This window comes from Sorex fumeus, unplaced genomic scaffold, assembly GCF_029834395.1.
Source record: "Sorex fumeus unplaced genomic scaffold, SorFum_2.1 ptg000094l, whole genome shotgun sequence".
NCBI lineage: Eukaryota > Metazoa > Chordata > Mammalia > Eulipotyphla > Soricidae > Sorex > Sorex fumeus.
In genome coordinates this window covers 1,329,437-1,352,432 of record NW_026606151.1, presented here as the reverse complement: position 1 = coordinate 1,352,432, position 22,996 = coordinate 1,329,437, and the positions used below count along the sequence as shown (strand labels likewise).

The window sequence follows — 22,996 nt, the reverse complement described above, 5'->3', positions numbered from 1 at the left end:
TGCAGTGAGTATGGTCAGACCAATTGATGGGCCTGACTGAGTTGCATATGTTTAATTTAAATCCAGTTGACTTTTGTCAGTTTTAAGGTACCTAATACAAAGTGGTGACCAGCAGAGTTCTCATAGTACTTATGGATTCAGACAGATTTTTGGGAGGCCAGAAATAGAATAAAGAGAGAGAGAGGAAGAAGTTCATTCAGACTTTTTGTGTGAAGACTTGTAGTTTGTTTTGGTGGTGATGTCGGGCGTTGGGCTGGTATATGCCAAATGTGCCATTGTAGAGCATTTTGAGTTCCATGTTGGTCTCTGGAAAGTTGATATTAGTTGTTTTTGCATATTGTGGTTGAATTGTCCCTGGGTAATACAAGTGCTCCTAAGATACAGAAAACTAGATGAGAGAAGCAGAAATTTGGCGAAGGATCAGGAAGGGATGCAGGGCACCTGCTTGGCCATCTCTTTCCTGGAGATGACGTACTCTTTGTTCAGCGAGTAGGAGAGCCGAGCTCAGTTGGAGCAAAGTGCTCTTGATTGAGGGTGAGAAAGGTGCAGCAGGAAGAATACAGAAATGTTAAGGCAGGGAGCAGAGCGACAGGCCAGTGGGAAGGGTGCCTGCCTTGCATATGGCTGACACAGGTTCAGTCCTCGGCACCTCATATGTTCTCCTGAGCCTGCCAGGAGTCATCCCTAAGTGCAGAGTCCGGAGTAAAACCTGAGCACCGCCAGGTGTGACTCCCCCTAAAAAAAATGGAAGGGGTTGATAGCTTAAAGGGATGAGGTGTGTGCCTGACCTACAGGAGATCTTGGGTTCAGTCCCCTGCACCTCGTGGTCCTCATACACTGCTGGGAGTGACCATCTTGCACAGAACTGGGAGTATCCCCCAAGCACTGCACCTGTGGACCGTCCTCCTCGGAATCCACAAAAAGTGGACACAGATTTACCGAAAGTCAATAAAGCCAAAATTAAAATGTCACAACTTTTTTTCTTTTCATAGATAAGTTGACTAAAAGAGCAGAGTTCAACCCCAAAATTTATTTTGGGGGAGGGGGAAGCCCTATTATCAACATGAGGGTTCCAGCCCAGTTCTGCACTGACCTTTCTGTCATGGATATGGTGATTTTATGGCAAGGCCAAGGCTGAATTGGAACCATTGTGAAGTGTTTTGTTTTGTTTTGTTTTGGGGTCACACCCAATGATACTCAGGAGTTACTCCTGGCTCTGCACTCATGGAACCATTGGTATGCTGGGATCGAACTGAGGTCAACCATATGCAGAGCAAGCATCCTATCCACTTTACTAACTCTCTGGCCCCTGACAAAAAAGTACACATTCAGAAACTTGATTTCATATATGATTGCTCTTTTGGTAAGCATAGATTTTTATAATCACTTTAAAATGTTTTTGAAATTATTTTTGGGTCGCACCCAGAGATGCTCAGGGGTTACTCCTGGCTCTGCACTCAGAAATCACTCCAGGTGATGCTCAGGGGAACCATATGGAATGCTGGGGATCAAACCCAGGTTGGCTGCGTGCAAGGCAAACATCCTCCCCACTGTGCTATCACTCTGGTCCCCACTTTAAAAAAAAATTTCCCTTCTCTTTTTGTTGTTGCAATGACTAGGAGTTGCACACACCTTGGTTGCAATGTGTAGTAGGTTGCACATTTTGCAATGGTTCCGGGATTCTGCTCTGCTTGTGGGGTGGTGTGAAGTGAACTTGCAGCTTCATACTTGCAAGACAGGCCTCTGTCAATGAATTATTATTCTAGGTCCCCTTTATGGTCACCATTAAGCGTTTTGAGTAACATGTAGGCCTTCAAATGTTTCTGATTGCATTTATAAACTCAGTATAATAAGCTCAGTATATTTGATTCCACTTATTTATTTGTTTTGTTTGAGATCACACCCAGCTGTGCTCAGGGCTTATTCCTGGCTCTGCACTCAGGGATCACTCCTAGCAGGGCTTTCAGGACCATACAGGGTACCAAGGGTCATCAAACCTGGGTCGGCCATATGCAAGGCAAGTACTGTCTCTCCAGCCCCTAAAATGAGACTATTAAATATTTGTCATGGCATTATCCGTCCCAGAACTCAACCTGTTCTGAAGCTTTATTCATTTTGTATTAAAAATTTCAGCAGAGGGGCTGGAGCAATAGCACAGCAGGTAGGGCATTTGCCTTGCATGCGGCCAACCCAGGTTCGATTCCCAGCATCCCATATGGTCCCCTGAGCACCGCCATGGGTAATCCCTGAGTGCAGAGCCAGGAGTAAACCCTGTGCATTGCCGTTGTGAGCCCCCCAAAAAACCAAACAAGCAAACAAAAAAAAGTCCTCCAAGAGTATACAGTGTAATGTCATCTGCTTAGAAAGCCACAAAACAAATAGAAAATGTTTTTTTCACAATGCAAATACTCAGATACCATGAAACAAAGTAAGAATAAATCACATCCTAATTTAAAAAAAAAAAATTTCAGCAGAGGGGCTGGAGAGATAGCAAAGCGGGTAGGGCGTTTGCCTTGCACGCAGCCGACCCGAGTTCGATTCCCAGCATCCCATATGTTCCCCTGAGCACCGCCAGGAGTAACTCCTGAGTGCAGAGCCAGGAGTAACCCCTGTGCATAGCCGGGTGTGACCTAAAAAGCAGAAAAAAAATTTTAAGCAGAGGGGCTGGAGTGATAATATAGCAGTTAGGGCACTTGCCTTGCACGTACCTGACCTGGGTTCAATCCCCAGCACCCTATATGGGCCTGAGCATAGACCCAGGACTAAGCCTTAAACACCACCAGGTATGGCAAAAAAATTAAAAAGAAAATTTCACATAGGGCCAGAAAGATAGTACAGAAGTACTTACCTTGCATTTCACCAACCCTGAGTTCCAGGCACCACATGTGGTCCTACAAGAACCAAGCACAGAGCCAAAATACTCCTTGCGTTTTGGCACAACCCACCCAGGCTGATCCCAGACATCATCCCATATGGTCTTCCGAGTACCTCCAGGAGTGATTTCAGAGTGCAGAGCCAGAAGTAACTCCTGAGTGTGCCAGGTATGATTCAAAAAGCCCCCCCAAAAAAGGAATAACCCTAGAACACTGCTGGATGCGACCCCAAAACTGGAAAGAGAAAAGAAAAAAAAACACATTGGCTGAATTTCACACACTGGTAAATTCCAGAGTACTTAGAGCATTAACAGTTGCATTTAAAGAGTAAAACATTTCTTTTGGAAACTGACCTCCATTTATCATTTGCATAGAGTCAGAACCCTATTATAGTGACCTCTCAAAGGATTACAGGAAGGAAGCTTCCTTCCAGGGCAGGAGCTGAGCCTTGGTTACAGTTCATCTCTAGGCCAAGGCAGCAAAGGCTTGTGTAGCCACCATGTGATTCTGTGTAATGAAAAGGAAAAGCACCTCTTTGTGTGGCTTTCAAGTCATTCTTTCTTGCTAAATCAATGGGAAAGGTAAAACTGTTGGCTGACAGGGGGAAAAGAGAAGCTCGATCTGAAACTGTTTTGTCCTCTATTCATCTGCTACATTTCCATTTCTTTTTACCTTTCTCACCTCAGCCAAGAGGGTTATTATAAAAACACAAGAACATCAGAAACCAGCCGCTGGGGAAACTATGTGCGTGCCTTCAGTGGAATCTTCCTGAAGGTTGGCAAAGATGTGCATATTTCTTGGCTTTTAGAGAAAATTACCCAGCCGTGATGATTAGGAGCATGTGATCAAATAATAGTTCTTTAGCTGCTGGTTCACAGCTGGGCAAGGCCCATATCCCCTGAGCCATTCTAAATTATTACACATTTGTCATGTAACCTGTGACTTGGGCATTTTTTTTAAGGTTCTAAAATAAAAGGGGACCAAAAAGTAGATAGGGTGCTGGCTTTGCTCACAGAAGACCTGGGCACCTCATATGGTCCTTTGAACCCTGCCAGGAGTAAGCCCCACGCACAGCTAAATGTGGCCTAAGTGAAGAGGAGCAATTGTATAGCACATAGAGGGCGTTTGCCATGCAGACGGCTGACCCAGGTTCACTCCCCGGCATCCCATATGGTCCCCTGAGCCAGCCAGGAGTAACTCCTGAGTACCCCTGGATGTGGCCACAAAACAAACAAAAAAGCAGCAAGCTTTTGAGAAATACTGCTTGTTACATCTAGCAGACCCAGGATCAGTGCTCTGTATTACAGATGGTCCATCAGGCTTCGTCAGAAGTGACCCCTGAGCACAGAGCCAGAAGTAAGATCTCTGAGCATAGCCAAGCGTGGCTCTCACCATTAGATAGCTTATTTCCTTGTCTGGGTTTTCTCGTTTTATCAAGTCCACTTCTCAGCCCAGCAGTGCAGCGTGATTGGGGCGGCGGGGTATGTGCCAGGGTGGAATTTGGGCCCTGCACACGCTAGGCGTAAACTCTCCCACTCGAGCTATCTGCTGACTCCTGACTTTGTTTTTCATCTGTTCTAATATCACACCTTTCTGCCTTTCCTTTGGCTTTCACATGTGTTGCTTTGCTCTAGAAACATGACCTCTTGTAAATTTTTTTATATTAAACTTGTTCTCTATATGCCTTAAAGAGTTTGGTTATTTATTTATTTATTCATTTATTTTTGGGGTGCCACACCTGGCGATTGATGTCCAGAGGTTACTCCTGCTATGCATTCAGGGATCACTCCTGGCAGTGCTTGGGGGGCCACTGGGATGCAGGGGGTCAAACCCAGGCCATCTGTGTGCACGCAAGCGCCTTACCTACTATATGCTCTCTCCAACCCCTCAAGGTTTCGGTCTTAAATAAAGTAAAAATGTCACGGCTTGTCATCCTACTACATCTTCATTTCAGTAAGTTTTTGAACCTTTTGATGCCTTAATGTAGTTTCAAGGATTATGTTTGCCTCCAGTTCAGAGCTGCTTTGTAATTATCTCTAATCTGACTAATTTTTTCTGTCTGTCAAGATTTTATTGTAACCATTCTTGATCTTGATATTATTTTTAAATAACATGAAAAATGTCATAATGAAATTTCTTTTGAAAGTCTGTATCTTTGGAGGCAAGGAGATGGCTTTACAGCGCTGGAGCGGGGCAAGAGGCGTTCCTCAACTGGAGAACACTTGCCTGGCATACTGTGAGGCCTGCCCTGCAAAACAGACCCTGGTCTGGAGCCCGCGCTTACACGCAGCCCCGCACACTCAGGCCCTGCTACTAACTCTGCTGGGCCTGGGTCTCAGCACTGCCCCAGAAACAACGCCCAGCAACACTTGGGTTGTTGGTGCCGCCCAATTTCTTTTGCCTTTGTTGTGGTTTGGTTTGGGTTTAGGGCCACACTCAGCAGTGCTTAGGAGCTGCTTCAGGTCTGTGCTCAGGAGTGATTTCCGGCAGTGTTTGGGGGCCCCAAGCCCACCGCCTCCCCTGTGTGCAGAGCACATACTCAGCCCTGTGCGCTCACTCTTCAGCTCTGTCAACTCGATTCTTCTTAACCCAGTCCTGTGCCGTGTATCCCTCTCCCAGCAGGGGCAGGCACAAAGTCTTCTGATGCTGTCGCAGACCTAGGTTACACAGGGCCACGGTGATTTGTTTCTCTCGTTGGACACAAGAGTTTGGGTTTCGCCAATTTTTTTTTTCTTTCTGTTTTGGAGTACAGCCATCAGTTTTAGGAGCTCTGCCCAGCTCTGTATTTGGTGGTCACTCCCAGTGGTGCTTATGTAGTGCAGGTTATGGAACCCAGGTCACCCACCAGCAAAACACACTCTTGTGCCTGACCTTTGAGCCATTACCCTTGCCCAAGAAGAACGTTTTTGTTTTGTTTTTTACATGATTTTTATGTTAGGCACCATGATGGGGGGTTCATGGATACAGTGTTTCAACTCCACAGCTTCCCCCAGTGTGTCTGTATCCCTCCACCAGTGACTCGGTATTATGGCACGCACACCCCCCCCAGTCACCACCCCACCACATCACCCTCCCAAAAAGAACATTTTAAAAATTCAAGACTTCGGCCAGAGCGATATAGTACAGAGGGGTAAGATGGTTGCACCGTCAGGAATAATTTCTGAGTATATGAGCATCACTAAGTGCAGCCCAACTGCCTCCCTCCCCCCCCAATAAAAAAGAAAAAAAATCATATCCACACATATACATACATAAGGCAGAAGCTTGAAAACAGAATTTTCATGTGAGATATTCTGACCTTTCAATGTAGGCAACTTGAAAAAGCTTCCAACATGTTAAAATATCAGATGTATTTGGTTAAAACAACACATTAGGACTGGAGCGATACAGCAGGTAAGGCACTTCCTTTGCACACGGTGGTCCTGGGTTCAGTCCCCTATACCACATACTGTCACCTGGGTCCCACCAGGACTGAACCCTGGGCACAGTGAGGTGTGGACCAGAAACCAAACAAGCAAGCAATCATGTGAGCGACCCAGGGGTTGATATTTACCATTTTATCCCAGCTCTGGAGCAGAGAGGCGCCCTTGCCTCCCCAGGGGGAAAAGAGGCCTCTTGATCTGGGGCCCGGGTTGAATTACACCACAGGCCACGTGAGAAGGAGCACAAGCTGAGCACAGGGATTATCACAGCACACTGCTGCCAGGCCCAGCACTGGAGGCCAGGACTGTGCCAAGGCTTCCTTTTATCCCTGAACTGTAACTGAGAGGAAAGGGCTTTCTAAGTTCTCAGCTGCCAGAAATAGGAGATTCAAAATGGATTTGCCTAAGGGCCCTTGCCAGTGATTTGCAGGATTCCTTCTGTCCTCTGACATAAAAGGCCTGACGTCAGTTTCCACTCTGAGATAGATACAGCAGATTTTCTATGCTCATTTTACCATTTAAAATTAATCTCTTATAAGATAAAGCTCTTTGATTTTGAGTCTCATCAGACTTTGCTCAGGGATCACTCCTACTGTGCTTGGGGGACCATATGGGGTGCCAGGGATCGAACCCGGGTTGCCTCTGTGCAAGGCAAGCATCCTACCCACTGTGCTATTGCTCCAGCCCTGGTACAGACATTTTTTATGCTCTTAAACCTCATCAACACAAAAATATATTTTTAATTTCAGTGACTATGATAGGAAAAACGGAGTGATAGCACAGCGGTAGGGCATTTGCCTTGCACGCAGCCAACATGGCCGACCCGAGTTCGATTCCTCCGCCCCTCTCAGAGAGCCCGGCAAGCTACCGAGAGTATCACGCCCGCACGGCATAGCCTGGCAAGCTACCCCTGATGTATTCGATATGCCAAACACAGTAACAACAAAGTCTCTAATGGAGACGTTACTGGGCCCGCTCGAGCAAATCGATGAACAACGGGAGGGCCTTTACTTACTTTACTTTGCATCATTTAAGTTCCTTTTTTCTTTTTATTTTGAATACCTATTTTTAAAAGATACTCTTGGACTGGAATGATAGCACAGCAGGTACGGTGTTTGCCTTGCATGGGGCAGACCTGGGTTCGATTTCTCTGCCCCTCTTGGAGAGCCCGGCAAGCTACCGAGAGTATCCTGCCCACACGGCAAAGCCTGGCAAGCTAACTGTGACATATTCGATATGCCAAAAACAATAACAAGAAGTCTCACGATGGAGACATTACTGGTGCCCGCTCGAGCAAATCGATGAACGAGAGGACAGTGCTACAGTGCAGTGCTACTCTTGGTTAGAGATATTGATTCAGATCTAGCATATGGCATATGTGAAGCCAGGGAGGCTGTCACCAGCGCCATACACATAAGCCATGTACCTTTCTGGAGCTGGAGAGACAGTACAGCATGAAAGGCGCTTGCCATGCACACATCCAACCCAGGTTCTATCCCCAGCACCCACCCCATATGGTCGCCCAAGGCTGCCAGAAGTGATCTCAAAAGTGCAGAGCTAGGAGTAAACCCTCAGCACCACCAGGTGTGCCCTCCCCCCCACAAAAGAAATAATAACTTAAGATCACATTTATATAAATTTGTCTGTCCATCCCCCCCAACATCCCCCATTTATTTGGAGAAGAAATACCCAAATTAATTTTCTCAGCAATAGAGATGAGGAGGACATTTGGTGGGAGGGTGGCTTTAGTATTAAACACCTACCTTCATGTCCTGGTGCCTCTGCATAAATGCATGGTATTGGACATTATTTTTCTTGTATGGAACAAAGGAAGCATGACAATGCCTATTCATAGGTAACTGTTTAGTAAGAACTCAAGTACTAATTCTTGTCATTAGTAGAAAAGAGGAATTGAGGGCCATAGAGATAGTACAATGGGTAGGGCAGTTGCTTTGCACATGGCCGACCTGGGTTGGACTCCAGCATCCCATATGTTGCCCTGAGCACTGCTAGCTGTGATCCAAAAATCAAAAAAAGAGGAGGGGCTGATGTCTCTGGCTCACACAGTAGAGGACGGCTTGGGGCTCTTAGCCCTCCCTTTCCCATCCCCTCTCATCCTCATCAGAGGATGCTAGTGAGGGAGGACAGGGACATTTCATGTCACTCCAGATCTGTACTTAGGAAAGAAACTTAAGTTACATCTTTAATGTTGACTTTATTTATTTTTAAATTTTTTATGCTCCACATAATTGAGAAAAATGCCACCACTATCTTTCAGAGTTGCCTGTAGCCTAGTTTATGAAATCTCAAAAAAGATTGAAATAGGAGGGGTAAATACATTACTTTTAGATTGTAAATTGACTTTTGTCTTTGAAAAATTTTAAGGTTGAAAATATTTTCTAGTATTTATAAATTTTCAATATTCTGCTACATTGAATTTGATTTTACACACACACACACACACACACACACACACACTTTCAATATTCTGCTACATTGAATTTGATTTTACACACACACACACACACACACACACACACACACCCATACCTTACGTACTGCTGTTAACACTCTACATTTACTTTATCAAGGAGTGGTGAGAAGACATCCTTCCCTTGTACCCAGTCTTTGTGGGAAAACCAAGTTTCTCACCACTAAGTATGATGGTACTTGGCCTAGAGAGATAGTATAGCAGGTAGAGCACTTGCTACCTGGGTTCAGTCCCCCGTGGGCACCTCTAATGTTCCCCCAAGCCCACCAGAAGGGATCCCTGAATACAGAGCAGGAGTAAGCCCTGAGCACCGCAGGTGTGGCCCAGGAACTAAAACCAAAAAGACAAGTATGACAATAGTTGCAGGGATGGGAGTGGGGAAAGAAATTCTTTGTCAAGTTGAAGACATTTCTAGTTTATTGAGTTTTTATCATAAGTAGGTGTTACATTTTGTCAGATATCTTTCTGGGTCTCCCTTTATGTCCCGTCCTGGATCCCTTTCAGACAGAGTCTGCAAGCTTAGCTGACCTCCAGAGCAAAAGCTAAGGAGTTTTTCTTGATCTTTCCACCCTCATTTACATATTCTTAGGGGAGAGGTTTTTTTTTTGGGCTTGTCTTCCAATAGCCAGTTCAATTCTTCCATTTTAATAGAACTTCAGGAAGAAGAGAATACTATGCCTAAGTCAGTCTCTACCTCTACATTTTTTTTGTTTCAATTATACTTTTTAGAATTTTACCTCCGTTCTTTTGACTCTGACGTTGTTCTATAAATATTTTTGTTATCTAAGCTAGTCATCTAAGCTACCAAACAGAAGTATCTTGCTTTCAGTGGGTAAGTTTAGAGCCTAAAGACTCTTGCAGATAATCACATTGTTGTCAGTTCAGTCATCTACAATACACTGGAATATCTGCGTAATATAAGCATATGTGATATAAATCTGTGTGTAATCTGTAGATATAAACACTAACAGCTTTTTTTTTTTAAAAAGAGACCACTTGGGACTGGAATATAGCGCTTGCCTTTGATGCAGCTGACCTTGATCCTTGACATCCCATCTGGTCCCCTTTGCCTTACGGGGAGTGACCCCGTAGCCCAGAGCCAAGAAAAAGTCCTGCACATGGCTAGATGTGTCCCCTCCCCCCAAAAAAGCCAATTTAATCAGGAGAGCCTCATGTAAAGGTTATGTGTCCCTTTGGGGGGAGCCTGGGCTCCCGGGTCTGCAGCAACCGTGTTGCGTTACAGAACACATGGTGAGTGCATGTGGTGTCAGGGATCAGACTTGAGCCTGGCATATACTCGCACGTACTCTAGCCCTGCACTCTCCCCAGCCCCAAGGTCATCAATATTCTTTTACTACGATACTGGTTTTTTTCTTTTCTTTTCCTCCTCCCCTTCCTCCTCTTCTTCCCACCACCCACTTCCTTTCCCTCTTTGATGTTGTAGCAGTGACCTGGGGTCGCACCTATGCTTGGTTGTGGTGCTCATACACTGAGCCATGGTGCTCATCAGGAGTTCTGCTCCTTCGTTGTGCTCACTTCGTTGCAGTGTTCATACCTGGCTGCAGAGCAGACAGATTTCATTTGTGCCATTAGAACTTCAAGACCTTACTTGTCACATGCAACAGCGCTGCGGATCCAAACTACTAGAAAACTAGGGACTTCTGCTACTCAGCTCAGTCCTGACCCTTGTACAAATAATAGTTCTGTGTTTATGTGTGTTTGTGGTACAGATCAGACCCAGATCTTCATATATGAAGTCAACTGAGCTTCATTCTTTTTTTTATATTTAATGATTTTCTTGATACCTAAAGTTAATTTTCTTATTTTTATTTTTTAATGTTTTGTAATGGATCTCCTTGAGGTGCAGTTACAGACTTACAAACTTTGGTGGTTATGTTTCAGTCATACAATGCTCAGTACCCATCCTTCCACCAGTGCCCATTCTTCACCACCAATGATCCCAGTGCACCTCCCCCCCCACCTCAAACCCCGCCCACCCCGAACTTCATTCTTCACCCTCTACTCTTACATTTTCTTTCAGCCATTTTTTTACAAGCTGGATTTTTTAAAAAATCTACTTACTCAATTTATCTGCCTGTTATCACACTTACTTGAATACTCCCCACTGCTGAATAGTTAAATCAGTAACTTGGTGTAGAGATAAGAATCTGTCGCACAGAACACAGTATTGTATTTGAGCTGGTGTGTTGGAGCCCTGAATAGAGACCAAATTACTGGGACAGGAGCCAGTAGCCTTCTGCGAAATGAATTGAGCCCAGATGACTCTTCCAAACAGTTGTATTTGCTTTCCCATCCAGCTCCACATTCCAGGAAAGAATCTTTAGTCATTTAGGAAGTATATCCAGAACTCACTTCCCATTTGATTCCCATATAATCCACAGTGGTTTCAGCAACAGTACTCCTTTAGTCTTTCAACTTCCAGTAACCTCTGGGTATGGATAAGTCTAATTTACCTGGTAAAGGTGCCATATGGCCACTTTCTCTTCATTTAGTGAACTGCTCAGCACAACACTTCCTATATAGCATGTAAATTTAAGGGCCTTAATTCTGACTTATATTGAAGCGATCCCATAATTTAAAGTCAAGTTTCTAGGTTAAAGTGCAGTAAGGGACTGGAGCAATAGCACAGTGGGTAGGGCGTTTGCCTCTCACGTGACCGACCTGGGTTCGATCCCCGACATCCCATTTGGTCCCCCGAGCACCGCCAGGAGTAATTATTGAGTGCAGAGCCAGGAATAACCCCTGACCATCACTGGGTATGTCCCAAAGAGGGAAGAAAAAAGTGCATTAAATGTAACTTGATTGTTCTTAGTCAAACCTTCATCAAGCAAATACTAACCAAAAGAAAACTTGAGACTAAGAATATGTCTCAGTCATAGGGTGCTTACTGCACTTGGATGAAACCTTGAAACCTGGAGTTCAGTCCCTTGCTTTGGAAAAAAATACTGCAGGGTTGGAGAAAAGAGTACATGGGTGCCTATCTCTGGATATGGTCCCCCAAGCATTACCAGAGATCAGTCCTGAGCACATAACCCTTCAGCACCTCTGGGTGTGCCCCATAATCAAAAGAAAAATGCTGGGATGATAACCATAATATCAGACAAAATAGAATATAGATGAAAAACACAAGGGACAGGGGCTAAGACACTTGCCTTGCACATGTCTTAGCCCCTTGCACCATGAATGGTCCCCCATGCACCTCCAGGTGACCCCCTAAACACAGCCAGGAATAAGCATTAAACACCGCAAGATACAGCCAAATGCCCAGCCCTCCCCAGTCCCCGGAAATGAAGTTGTAACAGATTTTGAAAAAACTGGGTCCGTTGCTGCACCCTGACTAGGTGAATCCAATCTTAGCCCCAGATACCTGAGCCAAGTATGTGTCAGCTGTAACCCTGTCGCCTACCCTGACCTGCATGCACAAACCATGTGACAGATGAAAATAGCTCCTCTCTTCCTGCTTGTGGCAGCATTTGAGAAAGAGCCCGGCAGTGAAAGCTGGACTCTGCACAGGGGAAAACTGTAAAGAAAGTAAAATGGTTAACAGTGAGGACCTTGACCTGTGAGGACTCTCGAGCATTATCTGTTCACACTGTGACTTTGAACAGCTGAAATCCTCTTCCTTATCAAAAAGGAGCCCCCTCCTATGAAAACTGCTAAATTTCCTTGTTAATACTTGCTAAAAATTTAGCCAGTATGTATCTGAGTCTTGGGCTGGAGTGATAGCACAGCGGGTGGGGCGGTTGCCTTGCACACAGCCAACATGGCCAACCCAAGTTCGATTCCTCCGCCCCTCTCGGAGAGCCTGGCAAGCTACCGAGAGTATCTCGCCCACACGGCAAAACCTGGCTATTCGATATGTCAAACACAGTAACAAATCTCAAAATGTTACTGGACTCGCTGGAGCAAATCAATGAACAGTGATGAACAGTGGGAGGACAGTGACAGTATCTGAGCCTTAAGTAAGTTCTGATCTTTTTTGCTGCTGGAAGGTTACAATAGTAACTGTTGTTACTAATGTATAATGATCACAGTTCACCGTGACAGATGTCAGAACTATGGGAAAATTTGGAATATTGCAGTAATTAGCAATATATAATATACACAGACTGTAAGTGAACATCGGTATAACCTGTGAACCTTCATTTCAATCAGTGCCATGGGGCCCTGGGAGTTGGCAGCTGTGGCTCCTGTGGCACCGTAGCATGTCCTACCATCGTTTATCAAGTTGCTTGAGCGGGCCCAGTAACGTCTCTATTGTAAGACTGTGGTTCCTATAAAAATGATACAAAATTTTAAATGTATCAATATATGTATTTAGTACTTGGTTGCCACAAATCTTTGATTTGTAAAAACTGCAGTATCTATGAAATACAGTCAACAGACAATAAAACATGGCCACTGGTAGCTGAGAACTGCTATACAGAACTGAACTCACCGTGGTGGGTGGGGGCTTTGCAGAGGGTTGCCCTGAGACAGTGGCAGAGGAAAGGAACCGAGCACTGGGGAGGGTGGAGTATCCCGTACATGAAGCCCTGTCATTAACAGTGCTACCAACCACACTGCCTAAAATTTTTAAAGTACAAAAGAAAATCTTGTGGGCTTGAGCAGTAGTACAGCGGGTAGGGCATTTGTCTTGGAGCAATCAACCCAGGTTCAATCCCCGCATCCCAAATGGTCCGCCAAGCACTGCCGGGAGGGATTGCTAAGTGCAGAGCTAGGAGTAACCACTGAGGTGACCCAGGAAGCCAAAAATAAACTTGTAAGGTGGCCAGGGAAACGAAAGTCCTAAACTGCATGTTTTGCATGTGGGAAGCCTGGGTTTGATCCCTGGTACCATGTGGTCCCTCAAGTACTGTTCCAGGCCCAGTCCTTGAGCATGACTAATGTAGCCCAAACATCGTTACATTCTAGAGAGATACAGTGTAGGGGTTAAGGCACTTGCCTGTATCCTGCTGACCACAGTTTGAATCCCCAGAACCTCATGTGATCCCTGAGCACCACTAGGGGTGATCCCTAAACACAGAGCTAGGAGTACACAGGGGCACACAGCTGTGTACAAAAACAAAAAATAAAGTTTTTAGTCCAGAGATATGTTTCTGTGCATGCCTTGGAGTTTTCCTGTCGTCCTCTCCTGTCACAGATAGCTCATGCCTTGTACGCTGAAGACTGCCCAGTGTCTGGTGCTCAGGAGCACTGTGTGACTCCCGCACACCTGGCTGTCCTCTTGACTTTTATTTCTGTTCCACAAAATGCTCAAAATTATTGAAAAACGGGACCAACAATAGAAACAGTTATCAACATTAATTTGTTTTTTCACTTTTCAGGCTGGAGTGAAAGGGACACTGGGAAGATTAGTTGGAATTTTTGAGGTAAGTTTGTTAAAATCTTTGGTACAGTTGTGTCATCTTAAGAACCATGTAGAGGGACCAGAGAAATCAAGGGTTTAGGTGTTTGTCTTGCATGCAGACAACTCCCGGCACCCTCAGGAATGATCTCTAAGCACTGACAAGTATGGCCCAAAACCAAAATTAAATTAAAACAACATACAGGGCCTGAGAGGCAATTCAAAAGGCAGGGTGCAGGCATTGCACACAGGAGCCCGGGTTCTCTACAGTCCCCAGAGTACCACCAGGAGCAACTCTGGGCACTGCGCCAGTAACAGTCCCCAGGCACCACTGGTGTCGCCCCAAAACAGATTAAATTAAAAATTATTTTAAAAAAAATAATAAACCATACACGTGGTTGTGTTAGTTCATTTAGGGCTCGATGACAAAGTCACCAACTGAGTGATATACAGGAAGCAAAGACGGGTTTCTCACAGTTCTGAAAGCAGAACAGGATGAAGGTGTATCATGCCTGTGACGACCCCACTGCTGGTTCCAAGCAGCTGTTCCTGTTATACAGCTCATACTGTTCACCGGGTCTGCCCTTACCACCTAATCACCTCCCAAATGGTCACCTCCGAGGGGTCTGGGTTTCAACATAAGCACTTTGGGGGAGTGAAGATTCCATTTATCCCAAGTTCACTCTAGGAAGGAAGCCATCGTTTCCCTGAGTTTCAAAACAAAGCAGAACCAACAAAGAATAAAGAAAAGCTTGGCTTTGGAAGCTTGGCCTCTGAACACATCTTTCAGGCTTAAGGGCAGCCACTGGTAGAGAAGCCATCTGCACTATTTTGTGTATGATTATAGGACAAGTGAAAAGAAACAAAAGTGAATCCTTATGTCTGAGCTCTCCAGAGATGTCTGTAAAAGTTTGCTTCATTTCAGTCTCAGCTCTCTAAGGGAACTTCCTCTGTCCTCTCTCTGCCCTTCAGAACCAGGAGAGAAAGCACAGGACATATGTGTATGTGCTCATTGTCACAGAAGTGCTGGAAGACTGGGAGGACTCGGTCAACATTGGTAAGTCCTCTCCGGCCCAAAGAACCACCAGCCAGCACTGCGACCCGCAGCTCACGCCCTTACCTGGAACCAGAAAGGACCTGACAGAGAATAAATGACAAGGGTGTGAAGGCCAGGGAGATGGCCTAGAGGGCTGGAGACCATGCCTTGCATGTGGAAACCCCAGGTTTGATCCCCAAAACTGTATGATCCCCCAGCACCACTTGACATGGCCCCTCAGAGAAGTTAGGAGAGTATGTGTTTATTAACAGTCACACATGGTCCCAGGGCTCCTGCAAGCAGAGCACATGCTCTGGGCCTATGAACCTTGCGCAATCCCCTCGTATTCTTTTTTTTTGGGAGGGGGGGAGCTTTTTTTGGTCACCCGGCGATACTCAGGGATTATTCCTGGCTCTACGTTCAGAAATCAGTTACTTCTGGCAGTGCTCAGGGGGACCATACGGGATGCTAGGGATCAAACCCAGGTTGGCTGTGTGCAAGGTAAACGCCGATCCACCGGACTGTCACTCTAGCTCACCCCCTCATGTTCTTTTTTGAACTCATGTGAGTTTGTAGTCAGAAATGTTTGAAAGGAAGCTGAGGTTGAATATGTGGGTGACATAACAGAAGTGAGATACAGGGACCAGAGCGAGAGTGGCAAGTAATAAGTAACAGCAAGTAGGGCCTAGCACACAGATGACCCAGGTTGATCCCCAGCACCTCATACGGTTTCCTGCGCACAGCCAGGACTGATCTCTGAGCAGAGCCAGGACCAAAAAACAAAATGTAAGAAGCGGTGGGCTAAGAAATAACTCAAGGGACCCGAGCATTAGGAAAAAGGTAGAGCATTTGCCTTGCATACAGCTGATGAGTTTATCCCCCACATCCCACATGGTCCCTCAAGCACCGCCAGGAGTAATTCCTGAAGGCAGAGCCAAGAGTAACCTGAGCGTTGCCAGGTGTCAAGCAAAAACAGACAAAAACCTGAAAAGACTGAAGCATGTGCTAGAACCCCACATTTTATCCCACCGCTTCATGGTCTCCCCAAGTGACCCCCGCCCCTAGCATTGAGCCAGGAGCAGCCCTTGACACACACATCCCCCTAGAAAGTGAAAAAAAATGTTTCTAAAGTCAATTAGATTCTTGTCAGTGGATTCTGACCAAGGGCCTCCACAATGCCACTCCCACTTCTGGCCATGGGGACTTGTCAGAGTAGGACCTTGGTTGTTCCCTGTAACACTAATTGTTGGCTTAGTGGTAAGAGCCCCTCTCTCTACAGTGTTTGATGAATGCAGAGTAGTGGGGGTCATTTCTGTTGAAGTTCATATTCCCCTTCAGGTAATACCCAGCTTTGTTTTGTTGTTTCGGGGCCACACCTTGCAGTGCTCTGGACTTAGTCCTGACTCTGTGCTCCAGGATCACTCCTGATGTGCTTGGGGAACACATGGGGGGCCAGGAATCGATCCTGGACCAGCCTCACGGAGGCAAGCAACCTACCTGCTGTACTGTGGCTCTGGCCAGCATTGTTTAATTTAGAAAGAAAGATAGAAAATAATACACTGGGGGCCAGAGGAGATAGTCGAGCAGGCCCAATCTGGGTTTGCTTCTTAGCCCACCCGGTCACCGGAGCACTACAGGTATGGCCCTGAACTTACCAGCACTGCCCAGGTGACCCCCAGTATCCTGGCTCTTCAGAACCCAATATCGCATCCTCATGCCCTTGCATTCAAACCCCGCCTGGCTGGCCAAGAATTGTCAGTGGGGGCCAGAGCAATAGTACAGCCAGTCAAGCATTTTTCGTACATGCTACTGACATGTGTTCAATTCCCAGCCCCTGATACAGCTTCCTGAGCACAGCCAGTGTGCCGCACCGCCCCCCCCCCCCCAAAGAAAAAAAAACAAAGGGAGAAAAAGATTTTATTTGTTTTGAGGCTTTTTTGTTTGGTTGGTTGTTTTTTTTTTTTGCTTTTTGGGTCACACCCGGCGATGCTCAAGGGTTACTCCTGGCTCTGCTCTCAGGAATTACTCCTAGCGGTGCTCGGGGGACCATATGGGATGCTGGGGTTCAAACCCTTTCAGCCACGTGCAAGGCAAATTCCCTACCCACTGTGCTATTGCTCCGTCCCCTGTTTACTATTTTAAAGAACTGTCAGTGGAGCGCCCAGGCCTCCTAAGCACTTCTTAAGGAGGCCAAAAATGTACATTATTTAGAGCTACTTTAGTAATCTGAAATGAAAACAAAAATAAAGTTGATTTTTATCTATAGATTTGGATAGGCCATGGGCCAGAGAAATAGTACAGTGAGTAGGGCATTTTCCTTGCACATGGCAGACCGGGTTTGATCCCTGGCATTCCATATAGTCTCCAAACCCTGCCAGGACTGGTCCCTGAGTGCAGAGCCAGGAGCAACCCCTAAGCATTGCTGAGTGTGACCCAAAAACCAAAACTGAAAAAGCAATAGTAGCAGTGATAGGAACTGGGAAGATGGCACAGGGGTCAGGAACTCACCCTTGTTTGATCCCTGGCAGTGCATGGCCCATGACCCTCAAGGCCTGCCAGTGTGCCCCCAGTCCTGTAGTGCCCAGCACCACATGCCCCAAGCAGCGTAGCGTCATGTGGCCCAGGTTGAACTGCCCAGGCCATCTGACGGGTGGCTGAGCATGCCAGGTGTGGATCCCAAGTCCCTGAGCACCACTTAGTAATATTGAATATGTTATAATATTTTATTTGGTGACTGAAGAGAAAATACAGCAGGTAGGGCATTTGCCTTGCATGCGACTGACCCGGTTTTGTTGTTTTTTGGGGGGCCATACCCAATAATGCTCAGGGGTTACTCCTGGCTCTGCTCTCAGGAATTACTCCTGGCGGTGCTTGGGGAACCATATGGGATGCCAGAGATCAAACCTAGGTGAATCAAGCTGCTTAACGGCCATTATCCCAGAGACTCAGAGACAAATCTTGGAACCCAGAGGCTTTTGGCAAAAATGCGTCCAGACCCGCAGTAGGTTACTGTCGCCGGGCTGCCCCAGGGGTGAAAGGGTGCTGTCCCTCCGCTTGCTCCCATTAGGCGGCTCAATGGCCGCCATCCTCCAGAGGCCATTGGACACTCAGGTTTGGGCCCTCAGTTACGAGACACGTGGGGCCTCACGGGATGGGGGTGGAGCAGGCCCTTTCCTCCCAGCTGCAACGAGACTCCCACGAATGACCTCTTTGGCTCCTGATCAAGCTGCTTAATGGCCATGATCCCAGAGACTCAGGAACAAATCTTGGAACCCAGAAGGTTTTGGCAGAAATCCCTCCAGATTTAATTGTTAAAACTTCGAAATTCCAAAATCGCACGGCCACTACTGCAGCCACATGACATCATACGTTATTCATAACCAGCAATAGAAAGCAAATTGTCTAGTATTGCCTTTTCAGCAGATCTGAGTGTTGGGGTAAAATCCCAAATAATAGTGGTGGGTCTGCTGTCAAAGCTGGAGTGATAGCTCAGCGGGTAGGGCGTTTGCTTTGCATGTGGACAACCTGGGTTTGATTCCAACATCCCATATGGTCCCCTGAGCACCGCCAGGGGTAATTCCTGAGTACAGAGCCAGGAATAACCCCTGTGCATCGCCGGGTGTGACCCCAAAAAGCAAATATATATATATATATTATATATTATATATATATATATTAAATCAAAGTAGAGAGAGAGTGATGTGGAAATCATCTGCCCCACAGGTAGGGGGAAGGTGTGGGATGGGGTATACTGGGGTTTTTGGTGGTGGAGAATGAGCATTGGTGAAGGGACGGGTGTTTCATTGTATGACCGAGACTTAAACCCAAAAGCTTTGTAACTGCTCTCATGGTGATTCAGTAAATAAAATGATAAAGAAAGGGGGGGAAAAAAGTGAGGTGGAGTTCATGCCCAATTCAATCAACTAAGCTAGTGGCTGAATAAATAGCAGTACTCCTAGATTAAAAAAAAAAAAAACACCTCAGGTGAGCCATGTGCAAGGCAAACGTCCTACTTTCTATACTATCACTCCAGCTCTGGCTGACCTGGTTTGATCTACAGCATTCCAAATGGTCCCCCACGCCCACCAGGAGTGATCCCTGAGCACAGAGCCAGGAGTAAGTGCCAGGTGTGACCCTCCCCCCCCCAAAATTTTTTAAAATTTATTTTGGTTTGGGGACTTACACCTGGTTTTGTGCTCAAGAATCACTCCTGACAAAACTAGGGGTACCATATGAGGTGTTAAAGATCTAACCTGGGTCAACCACGAGAAAGGCAAGCACTTTACCTGCCATACTTTCTGTCCAGCCTCCTCTAGAATAATATTGAAAAGCAGACTCTAAAAGCATATGCTATGCTGTATGCCAGTACTTCACATATTAATACTCGCCACAGGCCTGCCCTGCCAGTACTGTTGATTGTGGGACAGAGTACTATGACTTGCCTGGAACTGAGCAGTGATGTGGAGCTCAGCGCCTTAGCTTCAGGGCCTCTGCGCCTAACCACAGCACTACCAAACATGATCCCAGTTAGAGTTGTTCAGATAAACACCTTTGTTGGGGGCCGGAAGGATACTGCAGTGGGTAGGGCACTTGCCTTGTACATGGCCAGCCCAGGTGTGACCTCTGGCATATGGCATCTGGTCCCCCGAGCACCATCAGGAATAATTCCTGAGCACAGAGCCAGGAATAACCCTGAGCATCACCAGGTATTGCCTCCTCTCCCCCCCCCCACCCCCCAAAAAAAAATTCCCTACGGGCCAGAGAGATAGTACAGCAGAAAGGAACTTGTCTTACCTGCAGCCAGCCTTGGTTTGATCCTGGAATGATCACTACTGAGCTAGGAGTGATCTCTGAACACTGTTGGGTTTTTACCCAAATGCCACCCAGGGAAAAAAATTTAGGGGCCAGAGAGAGAACCTCCATTAAGGCACTTGCCTTGCATATGACCAACCCTAGTTTGATCCCCTACACAGCATAATCCCCCAAGTACCACCAGAGATCACTCCTAAACACGGCTGGGAGGGGGCCCAAAAACAAAATCAGGACTTTCTATTGTATAAATATTTAGGTTGGTTGGCTGGTTAGTTGGTTTTGCAGAGGCGGGAACTATACCCAGTGGTGCTTAGGGGTTACCCCTGACTCTGCACTCGGGAAGCACTTTTTTTTTCCTTTTTGGGTCAGGTCACACTCGGTGATGCTCAGGGCTTACCCCTGGCTCTGCACTCAGGAATCATGCCTAGTGGTGCTCGGGGGTCCATATGGGATGCTGGGGATCAAACCCAGGTCAGCTGTGTGCAGGGCAAACACTCTACCTGCTGTGCTATCGCTCCAGCCCCTCAGGAATCACTCTTGGCAGTGCTTGGGGCACCATATGGGATGCCAAGAGTTGAAACCGGGTTGGCCACGTGCAAGGCAAACTCCCTGCCCACTGTGCTCTCTCTTAGCACCTAGATATTTAGGTTCTCTGGATACATATTTTGGGGATTTTGTTTGTTTTGGATAGTGGGCCACACTCAGCTGTGCTCAGGGCTTACTCCTGACTCTGCACTCAGGGATCATTTTTGGCAGGGCTTGGGAGACCATGTAGGATGCGAGGGGTTGAATCCATATCAACCCTATGACAGGCAAGTACCCTACCTTTTGTACATCCCTCCAGCCCCGATATATTTCAGTATTTTGTGAATATATTTTGTAGATTTTTGTTTCATAGCTATTTATAGGTAACAATATTTTTCTATTTTATAGGCTCATAAAATAATTTTTAAGGGCTGGAGCGAAAACACAGCGGGTAAGGCGTTTGCCTTGCACATGGCTGACCTAGGTTTTATTCCCAGCAGCCCAAATGGTCTCCTGAGCACTTCCAGAGGTGATTCCTGAGTGCAGAGCCAGGAATGACCACTGTGCATGACTGGGTGTGATCCAGAAAGCAAAAAATTAATAATAATTTTTAAATAAACTGCTGATTACGAACCAGCTATAGTTCCAAGAAGTGAAAGCAGGAACTAGAGGTGCTTCCCAGGTTTAGGGTGCTCCCAGGAAGGCCACAGAAGGCCCAGGGGCCCAGTACTTCAGGGGAAAACTGTTGCCATGGTCCTGTCTGGGAGAGTTCCACGCAGTTGCTGTTAGTTCTTTTTGCGCTTTCAGACTTCGTAACTTTTGTTCTGTATTAGGTATAATACTTGGTGTGGTCATATTACTTTCATTTAGAAGGAAGGAAAACTATGTGTAACATAAGTTTTAAAAATTGGGAACTATTGGGGCTGAAGCAATAGCACAGTGGGTAGGGTGTTTGCCTTGCAGCAACCCGGGTTCAATTCCCAGCATCCCATATAGTCCCCCAAGCACTGCCAGGAGTAATTCCTGAGTGCAAAGCCAGAAGTAACCCCTAAGCATCGCTGTGTGTGACCCCCCCCCTTAAAAAAAGAAAAAAAAAAGCAGAAATGTCCTTTAAAAAAAATTGGGAACTATTATTGCTTTCCGGTTTTCTTCTGTATCTTCTCAGAAGCTGGCCACAGGTCCCGGCTTCCCTTCGCACTGACCGCTCTCTCTGCCTCCACAGGAAGGAAGCGGGAATGGTTTAAAATAGAAGACGCCATGAAAGTGCTGCAGTACCACAAGCCCGTGCAGGCGTCCTACTTTGAGACGTTGCGGCAAGGCTACTCGGCCAACAACGGCACCCCAGTGGTGGCGCCCACCTACGCGGTCTCTTCCCAGAGCTCCATGTCGGGCATCAGATGACTGAGGACTCCTGTCAGGGGAGGGGAACTAGACTGAAGTGCAGACCTTCCCTCTCCCGCTCGCCTCCTCCCGGCCTCCTCTCTCAGTAAGGCATGACAGGCCGCAGAGAAAGGGTTCATTGATATGTAGCTGTTTGGTGTTAAGTGATGGGGCTTTTTCTTCTCTTTTTACCGAGGGGGGTGGGTGTGTAATTTGTAAGTACTTTTGTGCATGATCTGTCCCTCCCTTCCACACCCCTGCACTTCTCGGGAGGGGAGCCCCGCGCCTTCCCTCTGCCTTGGATCCGGAGATGTTCCTGTTTGCATCATCCCAGACCTAGCCAGACAGACATTTCTTTTTGATTTTTAATTTTTTTTTTTAATTCAGAGATACCAAGAGCAGATGAAACCTTTCAAGAATTTCTCCTATGATGTACTGTCTAATAGGTTGGTGACTTTCCCTGCAGTATCCATTTATCTACACATTATATACTTGGAATATAATATGTAAATAAATGACAGAGAAGGAATTTAAATTTTTTTAAGTTTGCTTTTTTTTTTAAGAGGGGTGTTGCTGAAATTGAGAGCTCAGCTCATAATGAATCTCCCTTTTTATTTTTTTTGGTGGGGGGTGCTATTCTGTGTCCTTTCTCTTTACCACAACCATCGGTTGTAATTATTTGGGGTGGAGAAAGACTTGAGCTCACTTCATAATGCCCCCAGGACTCATGGCCTTCTCTTCTTAAAGCTGTGTTTCCATGCCAATAAAGAAACAGGAAGAAACCTATTTTCTTTTTATTACCAAGTCAGAAGCTAATGACCTCAGCCCAGATCCAGAGAAACAGATAGAGATTGAACTCCTCCATATATGTTGGAATAGGGGTTTGAACTGGATTCTTGGGGTGGCTGTCTTTGAAAACTGGAGCATCCAGCGCTGTTTCTATCCTCTTGGGACTTTTTCCCCCGATGCTATTTATTGCCGACACCGGTCTCTCTCCTTCTGCATGCATGATTATATATTATACAGATCTGGAGATGTTCCCTGGGCTGAGGAGTGCCCCAGGGCACTTGGCAAGAGCAGCTGCTCAGT

At 46.3% G+C, this 22,996-nt stretch overlaps 1 protein-coding gene across 1 annotated transcript in view; it reads left to right on the top strand.

The window, feature by feature from the left end:
* The window catches only part of NUDT3 (nudix hydrolase 3), a 74,235-nt gene extending 51,793 nt beyond the window's left edge, over positions 1-22,442 (top strand). The window contains exons 3-5 of the mRNA XM_056132645.1: positions 14,135-14,179; positions 15,127-15,211; positions 21,750-22,442. Coding sequence (XP_055988620.1) covers positions 14,135-14,179; positions 15,127-15,211; positions 21,750-21,928 — 309 coding nt within the window. The 3' untranslated portion in view covers positions 21,929-22,442. The remainder of the gene's footprint in view (positions 1-14,134; positions 14,180-15,126; positions 15,212-21,749) is intronic.
* Positions 22,443-22,996: the final 554 nt, after the last annotated feature.